Source organism: Prionailurus bengalensis, chromosome D1 (genome assembly GCF_016509475.1).
Source record: "Prionailurus bengalensis isolate Pbe53 chromosome D1, Fcat_Pben_1.1_paternal_pri, whole genome shotgun sequence".
Classification (NCBI taxonomy): domain Eukaryota; kingdom Metazoa; phylum Chordata; class Mammalia; order Carnivora; family Felidae; genus Prionailurus; species Prionailurus bengalensis.
This window is the reverse complement of record NC_057346.1, coordinates 97,154,612-97,177,701: the sequence shown is the minus strand read 5'-3', so window position 1 is coordinate 97,177,701 and position 23,090 is coordinate 97,154,612. Positions and strand designations below refer to the sequence as shown.

At 45.7% G+C, this 23,090-nt stretch overlaps 1 protein-coding gene across 4 annotated transcripts in view; it reads right to left on the bottom strand.

Annotated features, from left to right (window-relative positions):
- Positions 1-39: 39 nt before the first annotated feature.
- Positions 40-23,090, bottom strand: part of EXT2 (exostosin glycosyltransferase 2) — a 145,442-nt gene continuing 122,391 nt past the window's right edge. For 2 of the 4 annotated variants that reach the window (XM_043581008.1, XM_043581007.1), the window contains exons 11-14: positions 11,756-11,899; positions 8,910-9,038; positions 7,089-7,171; positions 40-805 (exon numbers count right to left, since the gene is read on the bottom strand). In XM_043581008.1, coding sequence (XP_043436943.1) covers positions 667-805; positions 7,089-7,171; positions 8,910-9,038; positions 11,756-11,899 — 495 coding nt within the window. In that variant the 3' untranslated portion in view covers positions 40-666. Of the gene's footprint in view, positions 806-2,285; positions 3,396-7,088; positions 7,172-8,909; positions 9,039-11,755; positions 11,900-23,090 lie in introns of those variants that run through there. The other 2 variants (XM_043581010.1, XM_043581009.1) reach the window with 1 other exon arrangement.

Here is a 23,090-nt window from a genome sequence, read left to right as displayed (position 1 = left end):
TTCCTTGGCTTACCAATAATCAGCATTTAAGACATATTGTAAAAAGGAATAAAAAATTATTTTAATCATATTAAAAAGCCAAACCAAAGAGGAATGGTTCATGGAATTTACAGGATCCCAATTCAGCACCTGGTGCTCCACCTACGCCTGGGTCCAGTGCCTCAGGTCCTAGGGCACGCGTCAAATCCCTCTAAGCTGCTGGGATTTTGTGCCAAATTCTTGGTTTGGCTTTTCGTCCTAAAAAGTCACTGATCTGAAATAGCTAAAGGTGAGATATGGGCACGATTTACATGATTCCCCAGATCGAACATGGTTGACAGTTCTGTCTGCTCTACAGTCTGAGGGTCAGTGAAGTTTCCTTTCAGACTGTTCCCTGCAAACAAAGGGAGCCTGGGCTGCATTTAAACCCAGAGCATGCCACAAAGGCTCCCATTTGGCATTTCCAGCAAGAACCCATCGGGGTCATAAGAAACACTAGAAGAGCGCACGCACCGCTCAAGGTGCTTAGACGCTCTCTTCAGGTTCCAGTTCTCGAGGAAGCAGGTTAGGTGTCACAGTCCAGTGTGTCAACTGAAGGTCCCCCACACCCTGATATCAGGGTGCCGGGAGGCTGTGCTCCCCTACTTTGTCCACGCGTCACATTCAGACCTCCGTCACTGATGGGTTTCACAAGCTGCCGATGTTGGGGAAGCTCTTCAGTTTCTCGGGAAAGTCATCTTTGTACAGGACAGGGTCAGCTCGGTGCTCCACCACCTTGAGCGGCATCGTCCCGAAGACTGAAGCAAACTTGTTGATGCACTCGGACCTGAAGGGTTTTGGGTGGGCGCGGGGGAGGCAGGTGAAGAGGGAAAGGGGTAAGGAGAAGAGAGAAAATGTTCAAGGGGCCGACACATGACAGCAACATACATACACTACTCAATATCAACAAAAGAAATCCAAGTATCGCAAGCCTGCTCCCAGGTTCTCAGAAAAGGTTGGGAGGGTGTGGACACAAGAAGTGATCTGGGGGTGCTGTGACTATTAGTTCAGGGGGAGAGAGTGAACAGAGGATGCTGGCGGGAGGTCACTGGCCTGTGCAGAGGTCAGTCTCTTTCCCCCTCCCCCTCAAATTCCAGTCATTCTTCCCCCGTCACTACAAGCAGGCCTCAAACCAAGGTGGATCGGCTGCGAACAATTCTTAACCCCGTCTCTGCCAGCTAAAGAGAGGCCAAAGGGTGGAGAGCGAAGGGGCGCCTGGATCCGAGCTTCAGCTCACTGGAGTTTAAAAAGCAGAAGAGAGGACCTTACACCAGCAGCAACGGAAGGCAGAAGGTAACAGGCAGTGAGGCTCACTTCCAAACAGTAAGCCCTTCACTCGCTCAACCAGTGTTTCTCGAGGGCGATGCCGGAACTGCTGGCCACCTTCCACGAGCTCCTCCCCGAGAGCGGGCCAGCCGCTCCCGTGTCAGAACCAGCAGCGACACAGGGCTTAGGGACAGGGCGGCCCAGCAGCGCTGCAGGAGGGGAGACGCCGGTGTCCTTGACTCCATACCGCCCCCTGAAGCCCATGAGCCATCTCCTCAGAGGTGAGCGGGTCAGGCACGCTGGCGGGGAAACGGCTCTGGTCAATCAGGCCAACTGAGTGTGACAGCCGGGTAATGAGGACGCTCCCGCATCCGGACCAGAGGGAAAACAAGCCCATAAACACCGCTTTTGAAGTCAGGGGGACCTCAAGGATGCATTTCAGAAAGGTCAGCGCTCTCTCCCCTCAAGTCGGGCCCACGGCACCCGACAGCTAGGGTAAGAACACACCAATCGGAGGCAGAACCATTTCCCCAAGAGGGGTGGAAGTCCAAGACCCCGACCAGAAGCCTCTCCTGTCCCGAGACACTGCGGGCTTTGTTTCAAATTATTTCAATCAGTAAGTTTTTGAGTTTTCTGAGCTTGGGGAAGAAGCCAATTAATAAAGAAGCCAGTTATCCTCAATTCCTTTCTCTTATTACGTTTCTAAGAGAACGTGTTACCACTTCATTCGGAGCTCTTGGAGCTAATAACATGCCTGTGTCCACCACCACGAACCAACAACTAACACTTATTATGGATTCCAGGCTGCCTTACAAGTGCCCTACATGTATTAGGAACCCACTCCAACCTCCCGACAACCCTAGGGGGTGGGTCCTATGATTATTCCAATTTTCTACTGGGAAGACTGAGAGAGAGAGAGGCTGAGTAATATGTCCAAAGGCCAAATAACAGTAAGAGGCAGCACCAAACCCAGGCAGTCTGGCTCCTGAGGCTAAAAAATCTTAATTATGAGATGATACAAATTTATTTATGAACACAATTCTAGAGTCCAAGTGGAGCGGTTGGAAATTAATGACTTTTGCGCTCCTATGATGTGCCAGATAATTTACAAACACGATTTCATCGATTCCTTAAAGTATCCCCCTTGACAAGCCCAACGGCTGGTTTACAGCAGCTTCCTGTTATGGGCCGACAAGTTAAAGCTGAGGCCTGAGCCCCAGAGCTGGAAAGTGCCGGAGCTGGGTGTGCAGCCCAGGCCTGCACTGGCAAGAGAGCCTCTGTACTTTCCCTCACCCTACCAAAACGCAGAGGCAATGACTTCGCCTCCTGCCACCACTCCTGTGAGACTCGGGAGGTGGAGGCTGAGGTTCCAAACTGAGAGGGGACCCGGGAAAAGACCGAGGCGTGCCCTCAAAGTGCTGCCGAGGAAGCACAACAGCCGCCCTCTCCTCGAGGTACAGGGTCAGGGCAGTGCAGACAAAGTTAGTCTCTCCGAGGTCTTACTTTGGGCAGCTGTTCTGCCTACAAACATGTACAGATTCTTCCAGTTTCCAGTCATTATGCCCGTAGACTCTGGCCAGCAAAGCCCAGCAGGGCCCAACACACAACACAGGTACCGGTGGGTACGTATTAAAGAAGAGCCATGGTTCTTGGCAGAGGATAGCGGCTCCCTGGCCCGCTGGAGAAGACTGAGCACAATGTCTCCTCTGTAAACAGATCTGCCAACAGGGCCGGGCCACAGGCAGGAGGCCACCGGGGCTCGGGCCAGCTGACTTGTTGACAGCTGCCCCTGGCTGACCCAGGCCTAGTGAGTGCTTCTTTCTCCCCATGCAGCCTGCACCGGAGAAGCCGCCGGCTACTCTGAGTGGTGAAGGTCCTTAACTCTCCGGCCAGGGACTGACAGTGTTGTCTACCTCCTTTTCACACAGGGCATCTGGGTTGGGGAACAGGTTGGGGTAGACGGTGAGTCTGGTGGTGGCTGGTAGGTGACTTGCGTTGTTCTGTCAGAGGTCCAGCCACCTTGTCAGTAAATGCTCCCCTGGGTTGGTTTTATAATCCAGTACAGACAGGCTGAGAACCACCAATGTCTACCTCTGAAGTGCTGGAAGTGTCTGTGGGAGAAAGGACTAATGGTTTTCTGTTTTCCTTGTAAACACATGCAATTACCTGAAGTAACCCGGAGCCTTTAGGACTAATGCTGGGGAAACTGGGAAGGAAATAATGTTGCCAGGCATCGTGCTACAGGCTTTCATATGTTATTACTTCATTCATCCCCAGCATATAACACGGTATTTGGTACAAAGAGGCTCAGTAGATATTTGTTGAACCCATGAATGGACACTGTAATGTGACAGTTACTAATACACCTATTTTAGGAGATAAGGAGATTGGAGTTTAGCCTAAAGTCAATCAGTTGTCTTAAGTCAGATAGCTACTAAGTGACAAATCCATAATTTGAACAAAGACTGGCCTGAATCAGAATAGTGTTCTTTTTCTTAAGATCAGCACCGTCTGCCACATTCCCTTACCTTGTTGAAGCTATTGGTCAAAATGAACAGTTACATAGTCTTCTGGTTTTCTGGCTCTTAAAGAATTAACAGACCATCCTGGAAATGGATGCTGGCAGTAAAAGCTACTTTCCTACACAACTGTGATTTCTGCTCCAAGACCCCAAATATAAGAATAAATAAGCTTATTAAACCACAAAACCCAACACAAGGTCATAACTTGCACAGTGGTTAACTTGCTTCACTGTTTTGTGCAAAATGTGAATTTTGCAAAGGGAACTATTAAGAAAAAACAACAAATGAACCATTCTACAACTGTAACTCCACTTCTGGATCTACCCACGATGCCTTAAATCATGCCTTCCTCCCTCCCGACCCAAGTGCCTTATATAATAATTTAGTGATTCAATCTTTAATCCAAATAGTTTTGCTCCCGGTTTCTGATTTCCAGATTGATTTCCTCTGTTCCCTATCAAATTTCTCAAAAGGGTATTCTACATACACTAACTCTACTTCCTCACCACAGACTCATACTCCACAACCCTTAAGCCCCACTGCTCCATGGCATTATTTTTTTTCAAAGTCACCAATGACCATTTAATTCAAAGCTCTCTTCCCAGTCTGCATGTTTCCTGCTCCTCCCTTGCTTCTGTGCACTATAGACCCTGGGTCTCTCCTGGCTTCTCCGGTGGCTGCTTCTCTGTTTTCTTGACTCTTTCTGTCTCCTAAATGTCAGAATTTCTCAAGATTCTGCCCTTGGCTTTTCTTCAGTCAGTGGCCATCTCTGGGAAGATGTCTTTCAGATATCTACCTTTGTTTTCATCTTCTTCCTGAAGGTTCCACATTTCCAACTGCTTGCTCCATATCTACATCTGCACATACAGAGGGAAAGACCCCCAAATCTTCACCAACCTGACTGTTCTCCAACTTTGCCCATGGTTAAAATCTCCTCCCGTCCTTGTTAATTACACTGTTGAAGGTGCAACCATCTGTGTTCCCTCCTCCCTTAGCTGGCCGTCTCCCCCTGACTGTATTATTCACACTGTTGATGGTACTACCACTCTTCCTGACTCGACATCTAAGCTCCCTCTGTCAATTCCTTCTCCATAACCTCAGGTTCTAGCATATCTTCCTTTGGGTGAAAAAGCATCTCTGAATATTTAATCCATCCCTTCCTTTCCACACTCAGCTTAGCTCAAGCTTCCCATTTCCACATGTACTTTCGTCAATTTCTTCGCCTTCATTCTACTCTGCACCACTTCCAAATTAATCTCAAAACAATACTTTGATCAAGCTCCGTTGTTCAAAAACTCTCGACGGCATGTCAGAGCCTGAAGAAGTTCGTTCAAGCTCCTTCACTGGGCAGTCCTTCAGGGTCTAGCACCAACAGGACAAAATTTTACACTCTAGCCACACCGGACCCCTAACTGCCTGCCAGATACACCTTCAACCTGATGACTGGAACCTTCAACCACCTGGTTTCCCCTGCCTGGGATCTCCTCTTCTTGTCCAGTGATCTTAGTGATCTTTGAAGGCTTATTTCAAGTGCGATTTTTTACAAAATTATTCTAGTAATCAACCTAGTGAGAAGCCACGTCTCTTTTCTCTGACCAATTGTAACATTCTGAGCCTCCCTTATGGTACTTACCACATATAGCTTTGGATTGTTACACACACAGGTGTGTGTGTGTGTGTGTGTGTGTGTGTGTGTGTGTGTTGCTGTTAATTATAAATTCTGACAGAATCTGATTTAAGCCTAACAACATCTGGGTAGTCACCTATTCTATTTTCAAAAGTCTGTTCCCGACAGGAAGCCCCCGCATCTCCCTTAGTTACTGTAGTCAGTGTTTAATAATGATTATATCTAACTTAAATCTCTCTCATCGTATTTTAAGTCTCTTTACATTGGTCATCTCAGTGGTGCTGGAGAAGAGTTGCTTAGCCTTAGCATGAACTTCAAGGCCATTATCAGGCCAACGTCGGTCCCTAAAATTCCTATCTTACACCATATAACCCCATCATTTTAACTCAGCCTACTCAACAACCAATTGCTTAATGCTATGAATTCTCCCAACACAAAGAATGGAGGTGGGTTTAATAATAATTTCGTGTACTCCAATAGAACTATAATTGGGGTCTCTTCCAAATGAGCTATGACAGTCATTGTGACTGCCCTTGACTGTGTAGTAACTATGATACCCGTGACAGATATTTCCCAAATCACAATAATATGTTATTTCACACTGACAATTAATAAAAGTCATGTCATTTGGGTAAAATATTTATATATGAAGGAGATAAAAGGATTATTTACAGGGTAGGAAAGAAGTAGGAATACGAAGGAGTAAAGCATTATAGAATCCAGGCCAAGTGCAACAACTTTCTGCACAAAAAGATCTTCCAGGCTTTAAGGATTTTAACACGGTGGATAGATTTCAGAAAGACTGCAAGCAGACCCACATGGGACCCGTGGACACCTGCGCTAGATATCTCATTCTCTAAGGGCCACTACAACCTTCCCTGGGTGCACTTTGGTCCCCTGACAGCACTGCTATGGGATGTCCGGGCTTGTTGTCTTATGTAAGGAGCTGCCTTTTGGAAGAATTCGGTTTGATTCAGGAGATGCCAAGCTTGGGGACCTTCAGGATACAAGTGAGAATGGTGAGGTCTAGGGAAAGATTATAACGATCCGAAGGGAAGATGTAGGTTTCCCACTCCTTTTACATCCGCCCCCCTACGAGGCTTAGTAGTATGTCTCACACAAAAGTATGCTTGTTGAGTGACTGACTGAACTGAAATAAAAGGAGGATTTCAGAGCTGACTTGCTCCTCTCACTCTGTCATGTAAAGAGCTGTGCTTTCCATTCTGTTCTTGGTAGGTGTTTGGTCAGAGAAGGTAACTTGTCTCTAGGTTTGGTTTCATTCCTTCTAATCAAACTTTTATTGTCACGTGGAGATACCCTGCAAAACAATGCCGCATTCTCTTGGAATTAACTAGCCTCCACCCAAATGACTGTGGATGGCTGACTGTTAGTCCACATGGAGAATGTGACTTCAGGAGCTTAAGGCCAGCTATATTTTTAAGACCCTTCCAGCCATTACAAATTGAGTGAGTAGCATTCCAAATTAATTCTGTGGGTGACCTGGGCTTGAACTAACCCAATTCCCACAGTGCAAAAGGAGGTGACTATGGCTACCAGCTGCTGTCCTTATATCTCCAACAAGTCCCATAAACAGGCCCAAGGCAGGAAATGGGGATCAGAGGCTAGGGCAGACTTTTGGTTAGAGGCTCGCTCACCTCTCCACCATGTGCGTCTGGTCTAGTGAAAGCCCGTCAATGGCTGTGCACTCAGGACACTTGAATTTCTTTCGCGGTGTTACCTGCCAGAGAAGTACAAAAATACACCTGGCCGTCAGTGCCAAGGACGATAAAATCACGCTCGTGACAACACTCTGCATGCTTCTGTTCTGTAAGCTGAGCTTCCTGCTCTCTCCACACGCACACACGCGCACGTGCGCGCACACACACACCCCTCGCCATTCCTCCATTCAGTTCTGTCTGGCTTGGCCAACGGCACAACTCACAAGGGCCCAATAAAAAAGGCTTGGAGGGCTTTTGCCTTCTGTAACTGGAAAGAAGTGGTGATGACAAGCTCCTTAATTCCTGTTTAATGACTGTTTTCTCACTGCCAAGGTCCTTGTATAAACACCATTTGTTCTTGCAGCCATAAGGGCGATGAAATACAGCTTCCCATAACTTTCACCGTAACCTCGGTTCCAACAGGCACTCTTTTTCCTTCTTCCAGCTAATGGCAAATGCTTTGAGCAGCACCATGCTCCTGAAGGTGCCAGCTTCTTTTGCAATTCCCCTCAATCAGGAAAAAAATCCCATGGTCTCTCGCCCTCTGAATTCTTTTCCCTGACTCTCCCTCCCGCTCTCCCGAACCTTAAACTCCTAACGATTTTCTTAGCAAACCCAGGGAGACTGTTATCCAAACCCAGTGAAGCTAAAGAAAGAGCAGAGAGAGGTTGGGCAGGGGGAGAATGCTAGATAACTAAGGCCAGGCTAAGAAGCACACAGATGCCAGAACGACTGTCCAGAGTGAGCCGGCACAGCTAAAATCTCTTGAAGCACATCAAAAAGCAACTCTGGAGATAAGAGGGGTTCCTTTAAAACTAATTTTGTGATTTACATATTGGACTTTTTCTTGCAGTGAGCTGTTGACTAAGTTAGAGGGCAGGGGGAGGACTGGGTCAAGTTTGCAGATTACAGATAGGGACTCTTCCTCTTTTTTAGTCACTTTGGTTTAATCTGACTTCTCCCCTCAATTAACAGCATGAACAATCAGTGGGGGCCACACCACGCTTCCAATGTACTTCCAGTACGGCAAGACTCCATTATAGGAATCTGTCCTTGAAGCACAGCCCATTTTTATATGGAATCCGAATGCGGAAGGAAAGAAGGTCAGGATGATTCCACTCATAAAAATAAGGAAACTCTCTCTTCGTATCTGGGGATCTGGGTTTGAGCAAAATCTACATTTCAGAAACAGACACCCATTACAGATACAGAGATCCCCATGTGATCCTTGTGTACTCTCAGCTTTTATTTATTTTTTTACTCTTAGCTTTTAATATGTTAAGGGAAAGATACTTTTAAAAACTGGTAACTGATATTTTAAAATGTTTAGAAAAACCACAGTTATCATTGTACAAAGTGTACTATCTTCTCTATGTCTATAAAAAATAAAAATCAGCTACTTTAAGAAAGATGTAAGTTGCATTCTTTAACTAACAGATCTAGATTCCCTATCAGCTTTGAGAATAAAGTTTTTTAAAAACATGATACGTAGATTGACCATTACAGCCTTTATCTCTCATACTGGAGATTAAAAACTGTAACTAAAGAAACCGTATTTAAAAAAAAGAAAATATGTTTAAATTATCAAAGCCTAGCTTCAGCGTTACAATGTGACTGCATCTTAAAGCTAAAAGAGAGCTTAAAGTCATCCAATCCAACACTTCATTTATAGTTATGAGAACTTCTCAGGCTCAGAGAAACAAAGACTTGCCCAAGATCACAAAGTTAGCAGCAGAGCTGGACCAGCATGCCTCCTACCTTGATGACAGCTTTTCCCGTGACGTTAGCTACCAGGAAGTTCATGGCAATGTCTTCACAGTTCATATGAGCATCCACCCAGTTCTTGATATCCCCAGGCATTTTGTAGGTATACAGGTAATTAAAATACTGTCAGGTAAGACAAAAAGAAGAAAGACGCAAATGGCAGCGGGCCACGGTTGATGGGGCCACTTAATGGTTGATGGTTAAGACAAAGAGTCACTTAATCATATTGCGGAGACAAGCTTTCTCTCATAGGATTAATCACAAGGCTGTAAAAAGTATTAGAATGCTTTTGGTCAGGTGATCAAGTATCTTTAATACTGTCATTCTTTTAAAATTCACCTATTGTTGGGGCACCTAGGTGACTCAGCCGGTGAAGCATCCGATTCTTGATTTCGGCTCAGGTCATGATCCCAGGATCCTGGGATGAAGCATCATGTCAGGGGAGCCTGCTTAAGATTCTCTCTCTTCTGGGTCGCCTGGGTGGCTCAGTCGGTTAAGTGTCCGACTTCAGCTCAGGTCATGATCTCACAGTTGTGAATTCAAGCCCGGCAATGGACTCTGTGCTGACAGTGTGGACCCTACTCGGGATTCCTTCTCTCCCTCTCTCTCTCTCTGCCCCTCCCTCGCTTGTGTTCTCCCTCTCAAAAATAAACTTAAAAAAAAAAAAGATTCTCTCCCTCTCTCCCCCACTTGTGTGCGCTCTCTCTGTCTCAAAACCCCAAATAAATAAATAACATAAAAAATAAAAATCACCTATTATAAGCAGCGTAGGTAGAGCGTGAAGCCCTTGAATGCAGATGCTTCAGACTCATGTTCCATGTATTTAGTAAGTAAAATATCATTCAGAGACACACTGTATATGGATCGCTACCAAATTCTTTCCCTTGAGTCACAATGCTCCATCCTCTTTGCTACATTGTCCCCGCAGATTGAAAATAGAGACAGACATAAATTAATGGTGGACTGACACTGCAAAGGTATGTGCTTTTTATTTTTTTTAAAGTTTATTTTTATTTATTTTTGAGAAAGATACAGAGAGTAAGTGGGGGGGGGGGAGAAGGAAAGGGGAGGGAGGGAAGGAGAGGAAGGGAGAGAGAGAGACAGAGAGAGAGAGAGAGAGAGACAGAATTCCAAGCAGACTCCACACTGTCAGCACAGAGCCTGATGCAGGGCTCAAACTCACAAACTATGAGATCATGACCTGAGCTGACATCAAGAGTCTGACGCTTAACCGACTGAGCCACCTGACACCCCAGTATGTGTTTTCTAAAGTAAAATACATATGAGGCAATTCTGCTACTTCCATCACTTACATGTATAAAATAGTGTGGACGTTCATGGAGAAAAAAGTGCACACACTGTACTACCATAAACTCCAAGAATTATAAACATTTATTTATTTATTGGTAAGAACAAAAACCCATTTCTAAATTCAGAGCCCTGAAAAATACACAGCAGTGCCGAGATACCAACAAGCAGTCACTACAATACAGCTCGTTAACTTAACTACACTGGGGTGGACAGACACACAGATGTCCTCCTGACATCAGTACCTTGTGCTACTGCTGACAACAGACAAGTTGTTAGAGTTCAATTAAACTATACACTCCCAGGGGCACTCAATCATCAAACCGAATATTCTAAAGTCCAATACGCACTCTTCAACCTCTCCCTAGTAAAAAAAGTCAAACACACGAGGTGACAATTCTCAGAAGAGAGGAAACACAAAAGACACAAAAGGAATTTCAACCACAATAATCAAATCAGAGTGAAAATAGTAAGATCCGTCTTCACTTATCAAAACAGCTCAGTTTGATTTTTCTCTTTTTACATATTTCATGCAAGGAGGGGTAATAGTAAGATAGTTCTATATTTTGCTGTGTGTGCAATTGGTGCAAACAATGCTGAAAACAACAGACAAATATGTACATCAAAACCTCCCCAAAATGTTCATTCCCTTTGATGTACTTCTAGAAATCTATCACAAGCACAATTATGAAAATGGATACTGATCACTATTTAAGCATTAGATATTAAGCTTATCTAAAATAGCAAAACAAACCAAAACAAAAAAACCAAAAGCAAAAAACACAAAGGGTGCCTGGATAGCTCAATCAGTTGAGCGCTCAACTCTTGATTTCGGCTCAGGTCGTGATGCTGGGGGTCATGGGACCGACACTGAGCTTGGATCCTGCTTAAGATTCTCTCTCTGCCTCTGCTCCTCTCTCCCACTCATATACTCTCTCTCTCTCAACAAAAAAAGTAACATAAATAAATACATAAAATAGCAAATAAAAAATTAGAGACAATCTAAACATCTAGTGATAGAAAAATAGTTACACACGATTTATGGAATATTAATACAATAGCATATTAGCAGTTATGTTACGAAGAAATGTTAATGTTAAAAAAACTCATAATACATGCAAAAAGCAGGCTAATGAGAATATTTACAACAGTCTGCGTACGTGAATAAGGAAATAAATAAAAGGCAAACCGCAAAAACATCTATACGGTAACAATGATTGTCTCTAGGTGATGGGCCTACAAGTGACTTTTCTTCTATGATAACATTTGTTCTGAATTTTCCATATTTGCTAATAGCAGTATATGCGTTATCTGTATAATAAGAAATATAACTAAAAAAAATCACACAACGTGGCCTTTCTTCCTTAACTAGTGTAGTTGACACACGACACGACATGGCCTTCGTAAGCCCTCTGACTAGAACATTTTTCCTAAACTCGGCAGAAATTCAACTGGGCCAAACAGAACAAACAGCATGCGCTCGGTTGGGTCACCTCAGACCCACCTGCCCCCGCCTGCTGCCCCCCTCTTACCTTGTGATAAAACGCTGCTCCCGTGAGCACCATGGATACCTCATTGGTCCACTCCGACTCATACTTCCACTTATTCATCTCATGGTCCCAGAGATGCAGACGACCTGGGTAACCCACCAGCCGGTCAGGAAATTCCCGCCACACCTAAGGCAAGAAATACATCAACGATCAATTCCCAGTTCAGACGGCGACGGAGCACAGTGCTAAGTTATACACATGGTCTGCAGACTCGCCAGGTTGAACTCGTCACCAGCTCAGATCAGAATGCGCCCCTGAAGATGTTCAATTAAACAGGTGCTAGCTATTCCGTCAATACTCAAAGACAGATGCGGATTCTAATTTCCTCCAAATCTTCCTGCGGTTGCTTGAAAATAGCTTACTGAGGGGCGCCTGGGTGGCTCAGTCGGTTGAGCGTCCGACTTCAGCTCAGGTCATGATCTCACGGTCTGTGAGTTCGAGCCCCGCCATCAGGCTCTGTGCTGACATCTCAGAGCCTGGAGTCTGCTTCAGATTCTGTGTCTCCCTCTCTCTCTGCCCCTCCCCTGCTCATGTTCTGTCTCTCTCTGTCTCAAAAATAAGTTAAAAAAGTTAAAAAAAAAAAAAAAAGAAAATAGCTTACTGAATTGGACTAAGGTAGGTAATCCCTTAACAAATGATTATGGAAATAGGTTCCATTTTTAATGAATGCACACATGAAGAATAAATGGAACCGTGCAACTCAACTGTCCTAGTTTATATTAAGTTTGGCAATTGTGAAACCTTAGAAAGTCTCTGTTTCTTAAAAAACAAAACAAAACAAAACAATTTCTCTGGAGCACACAGCCATTCCTATGGCCTTTTAGAAGCCTCATGTGTAGAGAATGTGCCTGATTCTATAATGTAACACACTGAAAACAAAAACTTGAATTCCACATTTGGAAAGGTTCTTAGATACGGTTTTGTGAAACAAAATTTGGTATACTGGGGGTGGGGTACCTCCAATGATCTTTCCCCGTGTATTTCTGTGTAAGTTAGTTTAACCTTTAAAAAAGAGGAAGTGCGTATCGTTAAGGAGTATTGACAATTTACCAGCTGTTCATGCTGCCACGTCTCAGCACCATGATTCCTCATCCTTTACCAGGCCTCTAAGGCTCCTGAGGGTCCAGTCCTGTGCCCTAGTCTTTAAACTCTCTAATTTCAACTAGTTTTCATCCCTTTAAATACCTTCTATAATCTACTGACCTCTAAATTTGTTTGGCCCAGAATGTTGCAGAGATAACCAACTACGTACTTAATATCTTCCACTGGATAAACAGGCATCTCAAACTTAACATGGCCAACACGTAACTCTTGATTCCATATCCCCAGATAAGCCGTTCTCTCAATCTTCTCATCTCAATAAATCGGCTACCTGACTGCCCCAGCCCAAAAGCTACGAGACAGCCTTTATTCCTCCCTTTCCTGCTTCCCCACACCCCATCCATCAGCAAGTCCTGCTGGCTCTACTTCTGACCACCTCTTGCCAATTCTCCCACCCCTCTCTCCAGCCCAAACCACCATCCTCTCTCACCTAGACTGTTGTTAACAGGGCTCTAACTCATCTCCTTGCTTCCACTCTCACCCTTTCAGACCATTATTTATAGAGTATCTCTAAGAGGACTATTCCTAAAAGAATATTAGAGTACAGATGGTATCCCTAACTTAGGATAGTTCCACTTACGGTTTTTTGACATTTGCAATGGTGCAAAAGCAATACGCATTCAGTAGAAACCGTATTTCGAATTTTTTGCATTTGGATCTTGTCCTGGGCTAGCAATCTGCAGTACGATCCTTTCTCATGAGGCTGGGCAGTGGCAGCAAGCTGCAGCTTCCAGTCACCATGCGACCACGGGGTCCACAATCTATACATCTAGAGCCATCCTGTACCCAGGCAACTATTCTGTTTTTCGCTTTCAGTACAGTATTCAATAAATTACACAAGGTGCTAGGCTCTGTGTTAGATGATTGTGCCCAACTGTAGGCTAATGTAAGTGTTCTGAGCACCTTTTAGGGTAGAATAGGCTAAGCTGGGATGTTTGGTAAATCAGGTTTATTAAATGCATTTTCAACTTACAATGGGCTTATCAGGTAACCCTATGGCAAGTTGAGAAAAATCTGTATTCTATACAGGGTAACTCAGCCAACAGGCTGTATCCCATTGTGTGTGTGTGTGTGTGTGTGTGTGTGTGTGTGTGTGTGTGTATACATACATATATATACATATGTATACATACACATATATACATATGTATATATATACATATATACATCTTAATATTATCTTCATCATATATGTCCCTGCATATATATGTCATATGGTCACACGCTGCAGCAAGCAGAGGCTTCCTCAATGCCTAGGTGTCACTGAGTCCAGGGAGGATGTGTCATTGCTTGCCCAGAGGCACAGCCAGTGGGCCAGCGCCCCCTGCCCCTTCGGTAGTTTGCTAGGGCTAGTGGAACAGACTCACCACACCAGGCAGCTTAAAGCAACAGAAATCTAGAAGTCTGAAGTCAAGGTGCTGGCAGGGCCATGCTCCCTTCTGACACCTATAGGGGAAGGATGCTTCCTTGCTGTTCAGCTTCATTTGGCTGTCCATCTTGGGTCTTTCTAGGCTTGTAGGTGCATCACTCCTAACCTCTGTCTTCATATGGCCTTCCTCCCTCTGTGTGTGTGTCTCTGGGCCCCAAATTTTCCTTTTTATAGGGATACCAGTCCAACTGGATTGGAGCCCACCCCAATGACCTCATTTTAACTTTATTACCCGAGAAGATCCTATTTCCAAATAAGGTTACTAAGGGTTAAGATTTCAACATATCTTTCTTAGAGGGACACACTTCAACCCAACACCCCCAAAATCTTTAAGAAATGCTATAGCTCTGAAACAAAACAAAGAATGGGTTCCCATGACCAGAATGACAGCCAAATTCCTTAGCATATTCTGAAGGGTGCACCCCACTCTCCAACCTCTTCTACCATGTTCTTCCACATTTCAGTGGCCTTTCTGGTCTTTAATCCTAACCTCTGTGTCTTTTTCTTCTGATGGGGATATTGTCCCAGCTCTTCAAAAAGCTGGTTCTTGCTCATCAGTGAGGTCTCTGCTTAAATGTCGCCTACTTTTAAGAGGCCCTTTCACGCTTTCCTAGACAAGGTGAACACCTCTCCCACCCGGCCATTCTCCATCACATCCCCTCACCCCATCTTTTTCTTCACCAAACTTTCATTTTCTGAAATTGCTTTGGTTATTTATTGTTTCCTTATTGTTTATCTCCATGAGGACAGAAGTTTAGTCTTCTTCCCCGTGGTTTCTCAAGCACAAAGAACGGCACCCGCGCATGGCTGTGTTCCACGTGCACTTTCTGAACGTACGGACACGGAGGCTCTCGCGAGCGAAAAAGCTGAGAATACAAGAAGGCACTGCAGATCACAGCCAGTGTCCTCCTTTATTCAGAAAGTCTGCAACGGTACCGCTCGACAGCTACCACGAGTAATACTGGGATATCCCTTGCGTGTGAGGATCACAGTAATAATTCACCATTACCAAAGCACATGTTTTAAACGGCTTCTCCAGAAGCAGATAAGGGATATTCGCTGAGTCATTACACTGTCTCACCCAGTCCTCCTGTGATCATCCACGTGCTTTTATGGGCTCTCTGACCTGGGTCTTGAGCGTGGCCTGGGGTTTCCTTTGTGTGAAACCTCTCAAACCCACAACCTTGGCCTCATTAACACCATGTTGTAACCAACAGAGTTAATCAGCCACAGCCATCGTCATAATAGCTGCAGACAAACGAAGTCGTGTCAAACATTTCCTCGGATGTGTAAGGCTGCTGCTGTGTTCCTACTCTGGGGCTTGTGTTTCAGCAGATTAAAATAATATGATACTCTTACAGTTTTATAGAGCGCAGAGCAACAACATAGTATGTGAGCCATAACTGCTGTTTGGTCTGTGGGCCCGAGCACCCTCCATGAAACGCACCGCCAGTTTCCTTCTGCCAACACCGGACACCTGCCTGTTCAAGTCACGCCGCTGCCGCAGTCACCTCAGCGGAATGAAAGAGCTTCTGAAAGGGCTCCAGGCACAAGTAAGTAAACTAAACACCAGGGGTGGGGAACAGCCCTGCCGGATGCAAGCTGCGTCTTCCCCGCATCTACTTGGAGTCAACAAAGCTTTGCAATCCCTGCGCTTTCCCACGGGTCCTTCTCTGCAAGCCCCCATTGGCAGCAACCATAACAACACTGGCTCAGTTTTAGGGTCAAACGCCGTCAGGATTTCGGTCTTCTTCCTGTTGGCTGAAGCCACTTATCAGACTTCCCTCCACAGGGACTTAATTCGGTGACACTGGGTCACAGAATGCTGAACTACGCTGTTCTAAAAGCATCAGAGGTGTCCTGAACTTCAGATTCCTTTGGAGCCGTTGGTGAGCGCTGTTCCTCAGGCGGGGCCTCTCTGCCCTTGACTTACTCCAGGCAGCTGGATACAATCAAGAGACCATCCTTGTCACTTCATCTATAACTCTGCAGCTGACTACGGGATCAAAACGGAGTGGGGCCGAGCAGGATGGGCCCTCTCTGATCGAGCCCCAGTGTAGTACGAAGTCGATTATGTAGACAGTAAAGCATCTTCCCAGCCAGAAGAGCGAGAACTCTAATTCCACCCCCTCTCCTCATGGCTACCCACCTCCCACTCTAATTCAGCTTTTTTCTTTTTACCTCAGGGAAATGCTCCGGGGTCAGCTTTCTGTCATTACTAACAGATGCCTTTATATATTGCAGTGCGGGCATCTGAAACTTCACACGATATCCCTGGAGTTCTAGTAACAGTGCTTCCACAGCTCTGCTCAGGTCACTAAGCCATTACTCGATGGTTTGCCTGCACTGCTGAAGTCCTCTGTATAGACTGTCTTCATCTATTTTTTTTAATGTTTATTTTTGAGAGAGAGTGAGAGAGTTAAGAGAGAGGTGGGGGGGAGAGAGAGGGAGGGAGGGGCAGAGAGAGAGGGAGACACAGAATCCTTACATTTAGGGGCCAATTCCACATCACTGTTTAAACAAGGTAATACCATGCTGTTTGCTTCCACTCAAAGGTTTACAAACTTGGTCCTGACCACCCCTTACCTGGATTATGGAAATGTGTTCTTCTCTGAACTCCCAGCTATGCTCACTGAGCTGTTTTCAGAGTTATCTATCTCCCCTCTCTGTCTTCCTCTCTCCCTTCCTCCCTCCCTCCCTCCAACTTCCTGAGGTCTTCTGTGGCTTCCCAATGCCAGCTGATCAAACTAAGACCGTCCATCTTTGTTTCAAAGGCACAGGAGGCAGCCTAGATCACCTGCTACAAAAAGTGCACCAAGAGGATCTGGCTAAAGCAGATCCAGGCCTCGCCCGGCCACTGAGGAGTTGTGCAAGCAAACTCTTCACGTTGTCCTGCTTTCGTTTTGCCATCTGCAAAAGAGGGGCTGGATTAAATGACCTCTAATGTCCTTTCAGGGCTAAAATCTTCTATCTTCTTCCTCACTGACATACTCCCAAAGAAACTAACCCAGCTGTGATCAGTTGCGAGTTGTAAGTCTCTAAAGTACACGGCCCGCATTATTTAACTTTGGTTTAAAGTACCGTTCACATATGGGTACCCAACAAATGTTCCTGAAAAGAGGCTAGCTAATGCACTATATTCCAAGCTAACTTGGAGAGTGCATTTTAAACCCAGGGTGTGTGCTAACCACAGATTCAGGAAACAGACCGGGGGGAGCAGGGGGAAGGTGTAACAACAGGTGGTACCCATCTGGGCTATGCAATTATGAAATCACGGGTCAGCTTTAGGAGAAAAGCAACTCTCTGAAGGGGCTGCTATAGTCATCACAGTTCAAAGACACAGTTCCACAGGGATATTGCTACTGGGTGAGAGGGATACCACATGTATCAGGAGTCAGGAGCCCAGACAGACGAAGAAGCAGTGAGGGAAATGCGGGAAATATGGATCCAAGGCACATCAAACCGGGCTGGGGTTTCACCTCTGTCCTTGTACACGGCCCCTGGGTTGTGTCCATCCCTAACCATCAGAGTGGAACAGAACCCCAGGAACCAGCCCAAACCCCGTGGTCACACGCCTGGGTCAGCGGAGGCAGAGGTGCCGGGATCCTGACTTTCGAACATCTTTGGATTAGTGGCCCTTCTTCCCTCGGGCTTGTCCTGCATGCTGCCCAGATGGGAGAGGGCTAGCTGGCTGCATGCCAATTCCTGGCTAGTTTCCACAGAAGGGCCAGTTATCAGATTCACTCTCAGCCCTCCAGGAACAAAGCTCACCTTTTATATTTGGAATTTCCTGAAAAGAAGTAGACTGGGGCTTGAGTTGATTGGCTTCATTTTCAGCTCATGCTTTTTTTTATTTTTTGTAATGTTTATTTATGTTTGAAAGAAAAAGAGCGTGGGCAGGGGAGGGGCAGAGAGAGAGGGAGACACAGAATCCGAAGCAGGCTCCAGGCTCCGAGCTGTGTGCACAGAGCCCGACGCGGGGCTCAAAGTCACAAACTGTGAGATCATGACCTGAGCCGAAGTCGGACGCTTAACTGACTGACCACCAGGCGCCCCTCAGCTCATGCGTTTTAGTCACACCGGTGGTTGGTAGTTTTCGTTGGTAGTTTTCTCTTTTTGCCAAAAAGCCAAAGAGCCTCCATCCACACTCGGGATGCAGTTAAATGCCAACGCTAGACATCTAGAGCGAGGGAGCCCTGAGCTGTCACCTGGAGTTCCCTGATGCCGGTTGGTTTTGACAAACACATGTACATGCTGTGTTAAGTATTAAGATTTACCTGTTGGATCGCTTCAGTCTGCCTGAGAGACCTTTCCAATCCGAGGCCAGGGTTTGCTTAAAATAAGCCAAGCAGCAAAGCCAGGATCATGGGGAGGCTTCTGGGATTTGGGCAGCCATTCTACTTGCCCCAGTCTGGCTGAAGGTCAGTGCCTTGGTGCTGGGAGACATGCTCTCCCGTTCCTTTCGAGTTCTCTCTTCGGACTCGGGGCCGTGACGAAGGCAAAGAGACAGGCTGGGGTTGGCCAGAGTTGAGAGAGCGTACCATTAAATCCCGCAATGGTAACCACAATTAAGAAGACCCTGCTGGAGGAGCTGGCTTTGAAACATTCTCCTCATCCTGATCTGTACCATCTCACCCGATGGCACAACCAGGGGTCTTCTGTGGATGGTAAGGAGAAGACTCACACTTTGGCAGTCTGAGCTGCTGGCCCCTGCCCAGGCCACTTCAGAGATCCGCAGCTGGAGACCATGTGGAAGGCAGAGCTCATTCTGTGCGGCTCCCTCGCCGTACAGATGAGAAAACAGCTGGAGAAGAAGAGGCCCTCCCAACGTTACATTGTCAGTTCGAGCCGAAGCTGGAGCCTAACTCCCAGCCTGGGCATCTGTTCATGAAGTCGCAGGATTTCCCACTCTTCCGAGGCTGAAAAGCGCCTCATGTCCCCACACTCAGCGCCCCACTTGGGAAACAAAGAAGTCAGGTGGTGCTGTCTGGAATGGCATTCGGGACCGGTGTTCTACACGAGTGCTAGTGCAGACACGGGAAGAGTCACGCACGCGTACTGACCAAGCTGAGGGTAGAACGGGTAGGGAGAGGAGGTGGGGAGACCCACAAAACCCTGTGCTCCCCCCTGGCATTCGTCTTCTAAAAGCTGAAGGCTCTTCATGAATGTGGTTCCCATTTAGCAAAGAAAGCCACATGCTCACACCATTAAAAGAAGGAAGTCCTGTCAGCTGTGCAGCAAACTAGTGAGACCCCACAGATGACATCCGTGGGTCTGCTGGATCCTGGTGATCAGTGAGGCTCGGGACAGAGAAGGAAATACAAGCAAAAAGCAGCTGAATGAAAGATTAAACTCCACTACTATCTTTCACGAGGCAACGAATCTCCTGAGAGAGGATAACAAAGAGAAGGAAAGACGTGAGTTTGAGGGGACGGGAGGGGTAAGGGATGGGTCAGGACTGGGTCGTGGGTTTTCCAATCTCACACTCCTCAGGACACACTAAACATGAAATCATTTTTATTTCCATGACCTCAGCTCGGGGTGGGGGGGACGGGGGATACTATTTCTACGTCTGGTCCCATGGGATTGTTTAATAAAGTTAAAAGAAGAAAAGTGATAAGTCAAATGGCTACTCTCTTTAAATCCTTTAAATCGAGTGGAAAACGGAAACTTTAGTTTTTATGAATAACTATTATTGAGGCTTCAGAATTTCCAGTTGATTTTGGTGAGGCTCAATTTAAAAGACGGGGGACCAAAGATACGAGCTCTGTCCAGGAAGGGGGAACTCTCCTTACTTCAGGTCACTGCCCTGGTGACTTCCATCGCCTAGCAATCGGGGACACTACTACAAAACTGGCCAATACTTTGTTTTCGTCTCACCGTGCAAAGGGAAGAAGTGGCACTGACCATAAACTCTGTAATCCTGGCTGAAGCATCGGTGTGGTTCCAAACTGATTATGCATGAATTAATTCAGCATAATGCCCTCCTGATACGTCTGCTTAAACCCCATAATGTCCTGGTGGGGAATCAAGCAGCTGAGGGACGCTTTCAAATTATTTATTTATTTATATCCCATGCATTTCCAAAAAATGCATTTCCTTACAATAAAAGGCAAAAACTAAAATAAAGTCCAAACTGTCAGGGCGCCTGGGTGGCTCCGGTTAAGCATCCGACTTTGGCTCAGGTCATGATCGCATGGTCTGTGGGTTCGAGCCCTACACCGGGCTCTTTGCTGACCGCTCAGAGCCTGGAGCCTACTTCAAATTCTGTGTCTCCCTCTCTCTCTGTCCCTCCCCTGCTTGCGCTCTTTGTCTCTCAATAATAAATAAAACATTTAAAAAAAAATTCTTTTTAAAGTCCAAACTGTCAAAACAAAGGATGTCCTCAACAGCATTTTTTTAAAAATTCAGACGCATTCCATCTTAACTCATCTAATGTTAAGAATATTAATCCTAATGTCAAGTTCTAGAAAGGCAATCAAGCAGCAAGCTAAAATCATAAAGTTTGGGGATAGAGAGATATGAGTATTCCTATTTGTCAATTAATTTATACATTCAATTCACAGATATTTACTGAGTCTCTACTATTTTTTTAATCAAATATTTTGATAATTGCAAATTCGAAAGCAGTTGTAAGAAATAATGAAGAGCCTGTGTACTGTTTACCCAGTTTCCCCCAATGGCAGCATCTCAAAACTATAGTGTGATATCACATGACACTGACACTGACACAGTTAAGATACAGAGCTTTCTCCGCCTGATCTTTTATAGACACCCTCCCCCTCAATCACTGGCAACCACTAATGGGTTCTCCATTTCTATGATTTTATAATTTCAAGAAGGTTATATAAATGGAATCACGTAGTATACAACCTTTTGGGATTGGCTTTTTTCACTCAGCATAATTTTTAGGGACTGTCTTACAATCCAAAGAATGTATACAGGGGTGAGAGGGTTGCTCAGTCGGTTAAGCGTCCGACTTCGGCTCGGGCCACGATCTCGCGGTCCGTGAGTTCGAGCCTCGGACAACAACAACAACAACAACAACAACAAAAAACAAAGAATGTATACAAAAATAAAGCATGTATCTTATTATTAAGGGCCTAATCGTTTAGAAAAGCTAGTGACATATGCACAAAAAGCTAGACATGAAAGAAAGCAAGGACACAGGAGAAAGCACAAAAGTGAGTTAAGAGGACAGTAAGATTACTTCTGGGTTGGGGGTGGGAGACCAGGGAATAAAGAAAAGGCTTCATGGATTTCATTTTAAGAGAACTCAAAGTGAGGGTTGAGATTCCCACTGCCCCCAACCAGGTAAGTAATTAGTACAAAATTACTCTTTGCTACGTGTTTATTAGCAGGCCAGCAAGTAGACAACCTCTACGTGGATTCTCTCACTGAATACAGAAGAGGGGATCATTTAACTTTGAACAACAACTAATTTTACTCTCAGAAACTGTATGTTACAGAAAATTCAATGTCCGAACACATTAAGTTCACTCATTCAGTCAATAAATATTTACTGAGCATCCACTATGTGTTAAGCACTAGGCACGGAGTCGTAAACAGGGCAGACACATTCCTGCCTGAATGGGCTACTCTGAATTAGGGGAGTTTTTCAATCTAGCCCCAGAGATCTAGGCCGTGGGTGTAATTAGGGGCCTAGCTGTAAGAAGGGAGCAGAGGGCCAACAGGACCTCTGCCCCAACCCTCACATCTTCAGTCCAACTCAAAGGCTGGTTGGGAAACTAGAAACTAAGGTTGCCCATGCCTGATCTAAACCCGTCAACAGAGAGTAGCAAACATACAGCAATCACGATTAATGCGAACCCTAGGCACCAACTTGCGAGCACCAAGAAATAAATCTGATCTAAGAGGGGAGACGTAAACATTACACTGACTAGTTCACCTTGCTTTCTAAAGACTCACTGTTCCTAGTCACGACCATTCTGAAGTCAGGGGACTACTCTGATCCTTTAAGCTTGCTTTCTTTTTATTCTTCCAAAATGTGGAATTGCTAGGTCTAATGCAGCAGCAGTCAACAACCACGGTCTCCAACTGATGATTTTGCAAGCGAGTTTATAACTGGCAGTGAAGGACGCAGGTTCACACTGGGGAACAACACAGAATTTTCTTTGGAAAGCTACAGACGCTGCCCCCCTCCCCCCCCCCGCCCAGCCCCCCAGATGCTGGGGACGCTCATGGCCTGGATGCTGCTATGGCTTTCGTTTCCCCTGGCCCTATGCCAAGGCCTGCCCACACACCTCCCTGAAGCAACTCTATCAAAATCAAGGCAGATAAGCAGCCCATGCAAGACGAATTCCCCATATCCCCAAATCATAAGCCAAATTCTGAAGCTCTGAATTCCTGGAGCAGCCAGAGCCTGTAATCAATCCCAACGAGACAACAGGCAGCTTTTGGAACAATAACCCTCAAACATATGGATCCTTTCAGGTTGGAATATCATTGCAGATATCTCCTTTTGAATGGGGGGGAGGGGAAGTATGCATTCTTTAAACCATCAAGTGTACCAACACCTCTTTAAAATAACTATCCCACATTATAAGCATTAGCTCTTTGAGGCACGGAGCCACAGAGCCAGGTGGGCCCGCTGGTGCCGCAGACAGGAGAGACGCGGAGGCTCGGTGGGGAGCACACAGGCCCGGGGGTGGAGAGGGCAGAAGAGCACCAGCACTGCCCCGCAAGAAATAAGCGCTTATGGAAAACATATTGAAACCGACTCACCTGCCTTATCTGGGGGGGAAGTCAGTGAGGAGGAGACACCTT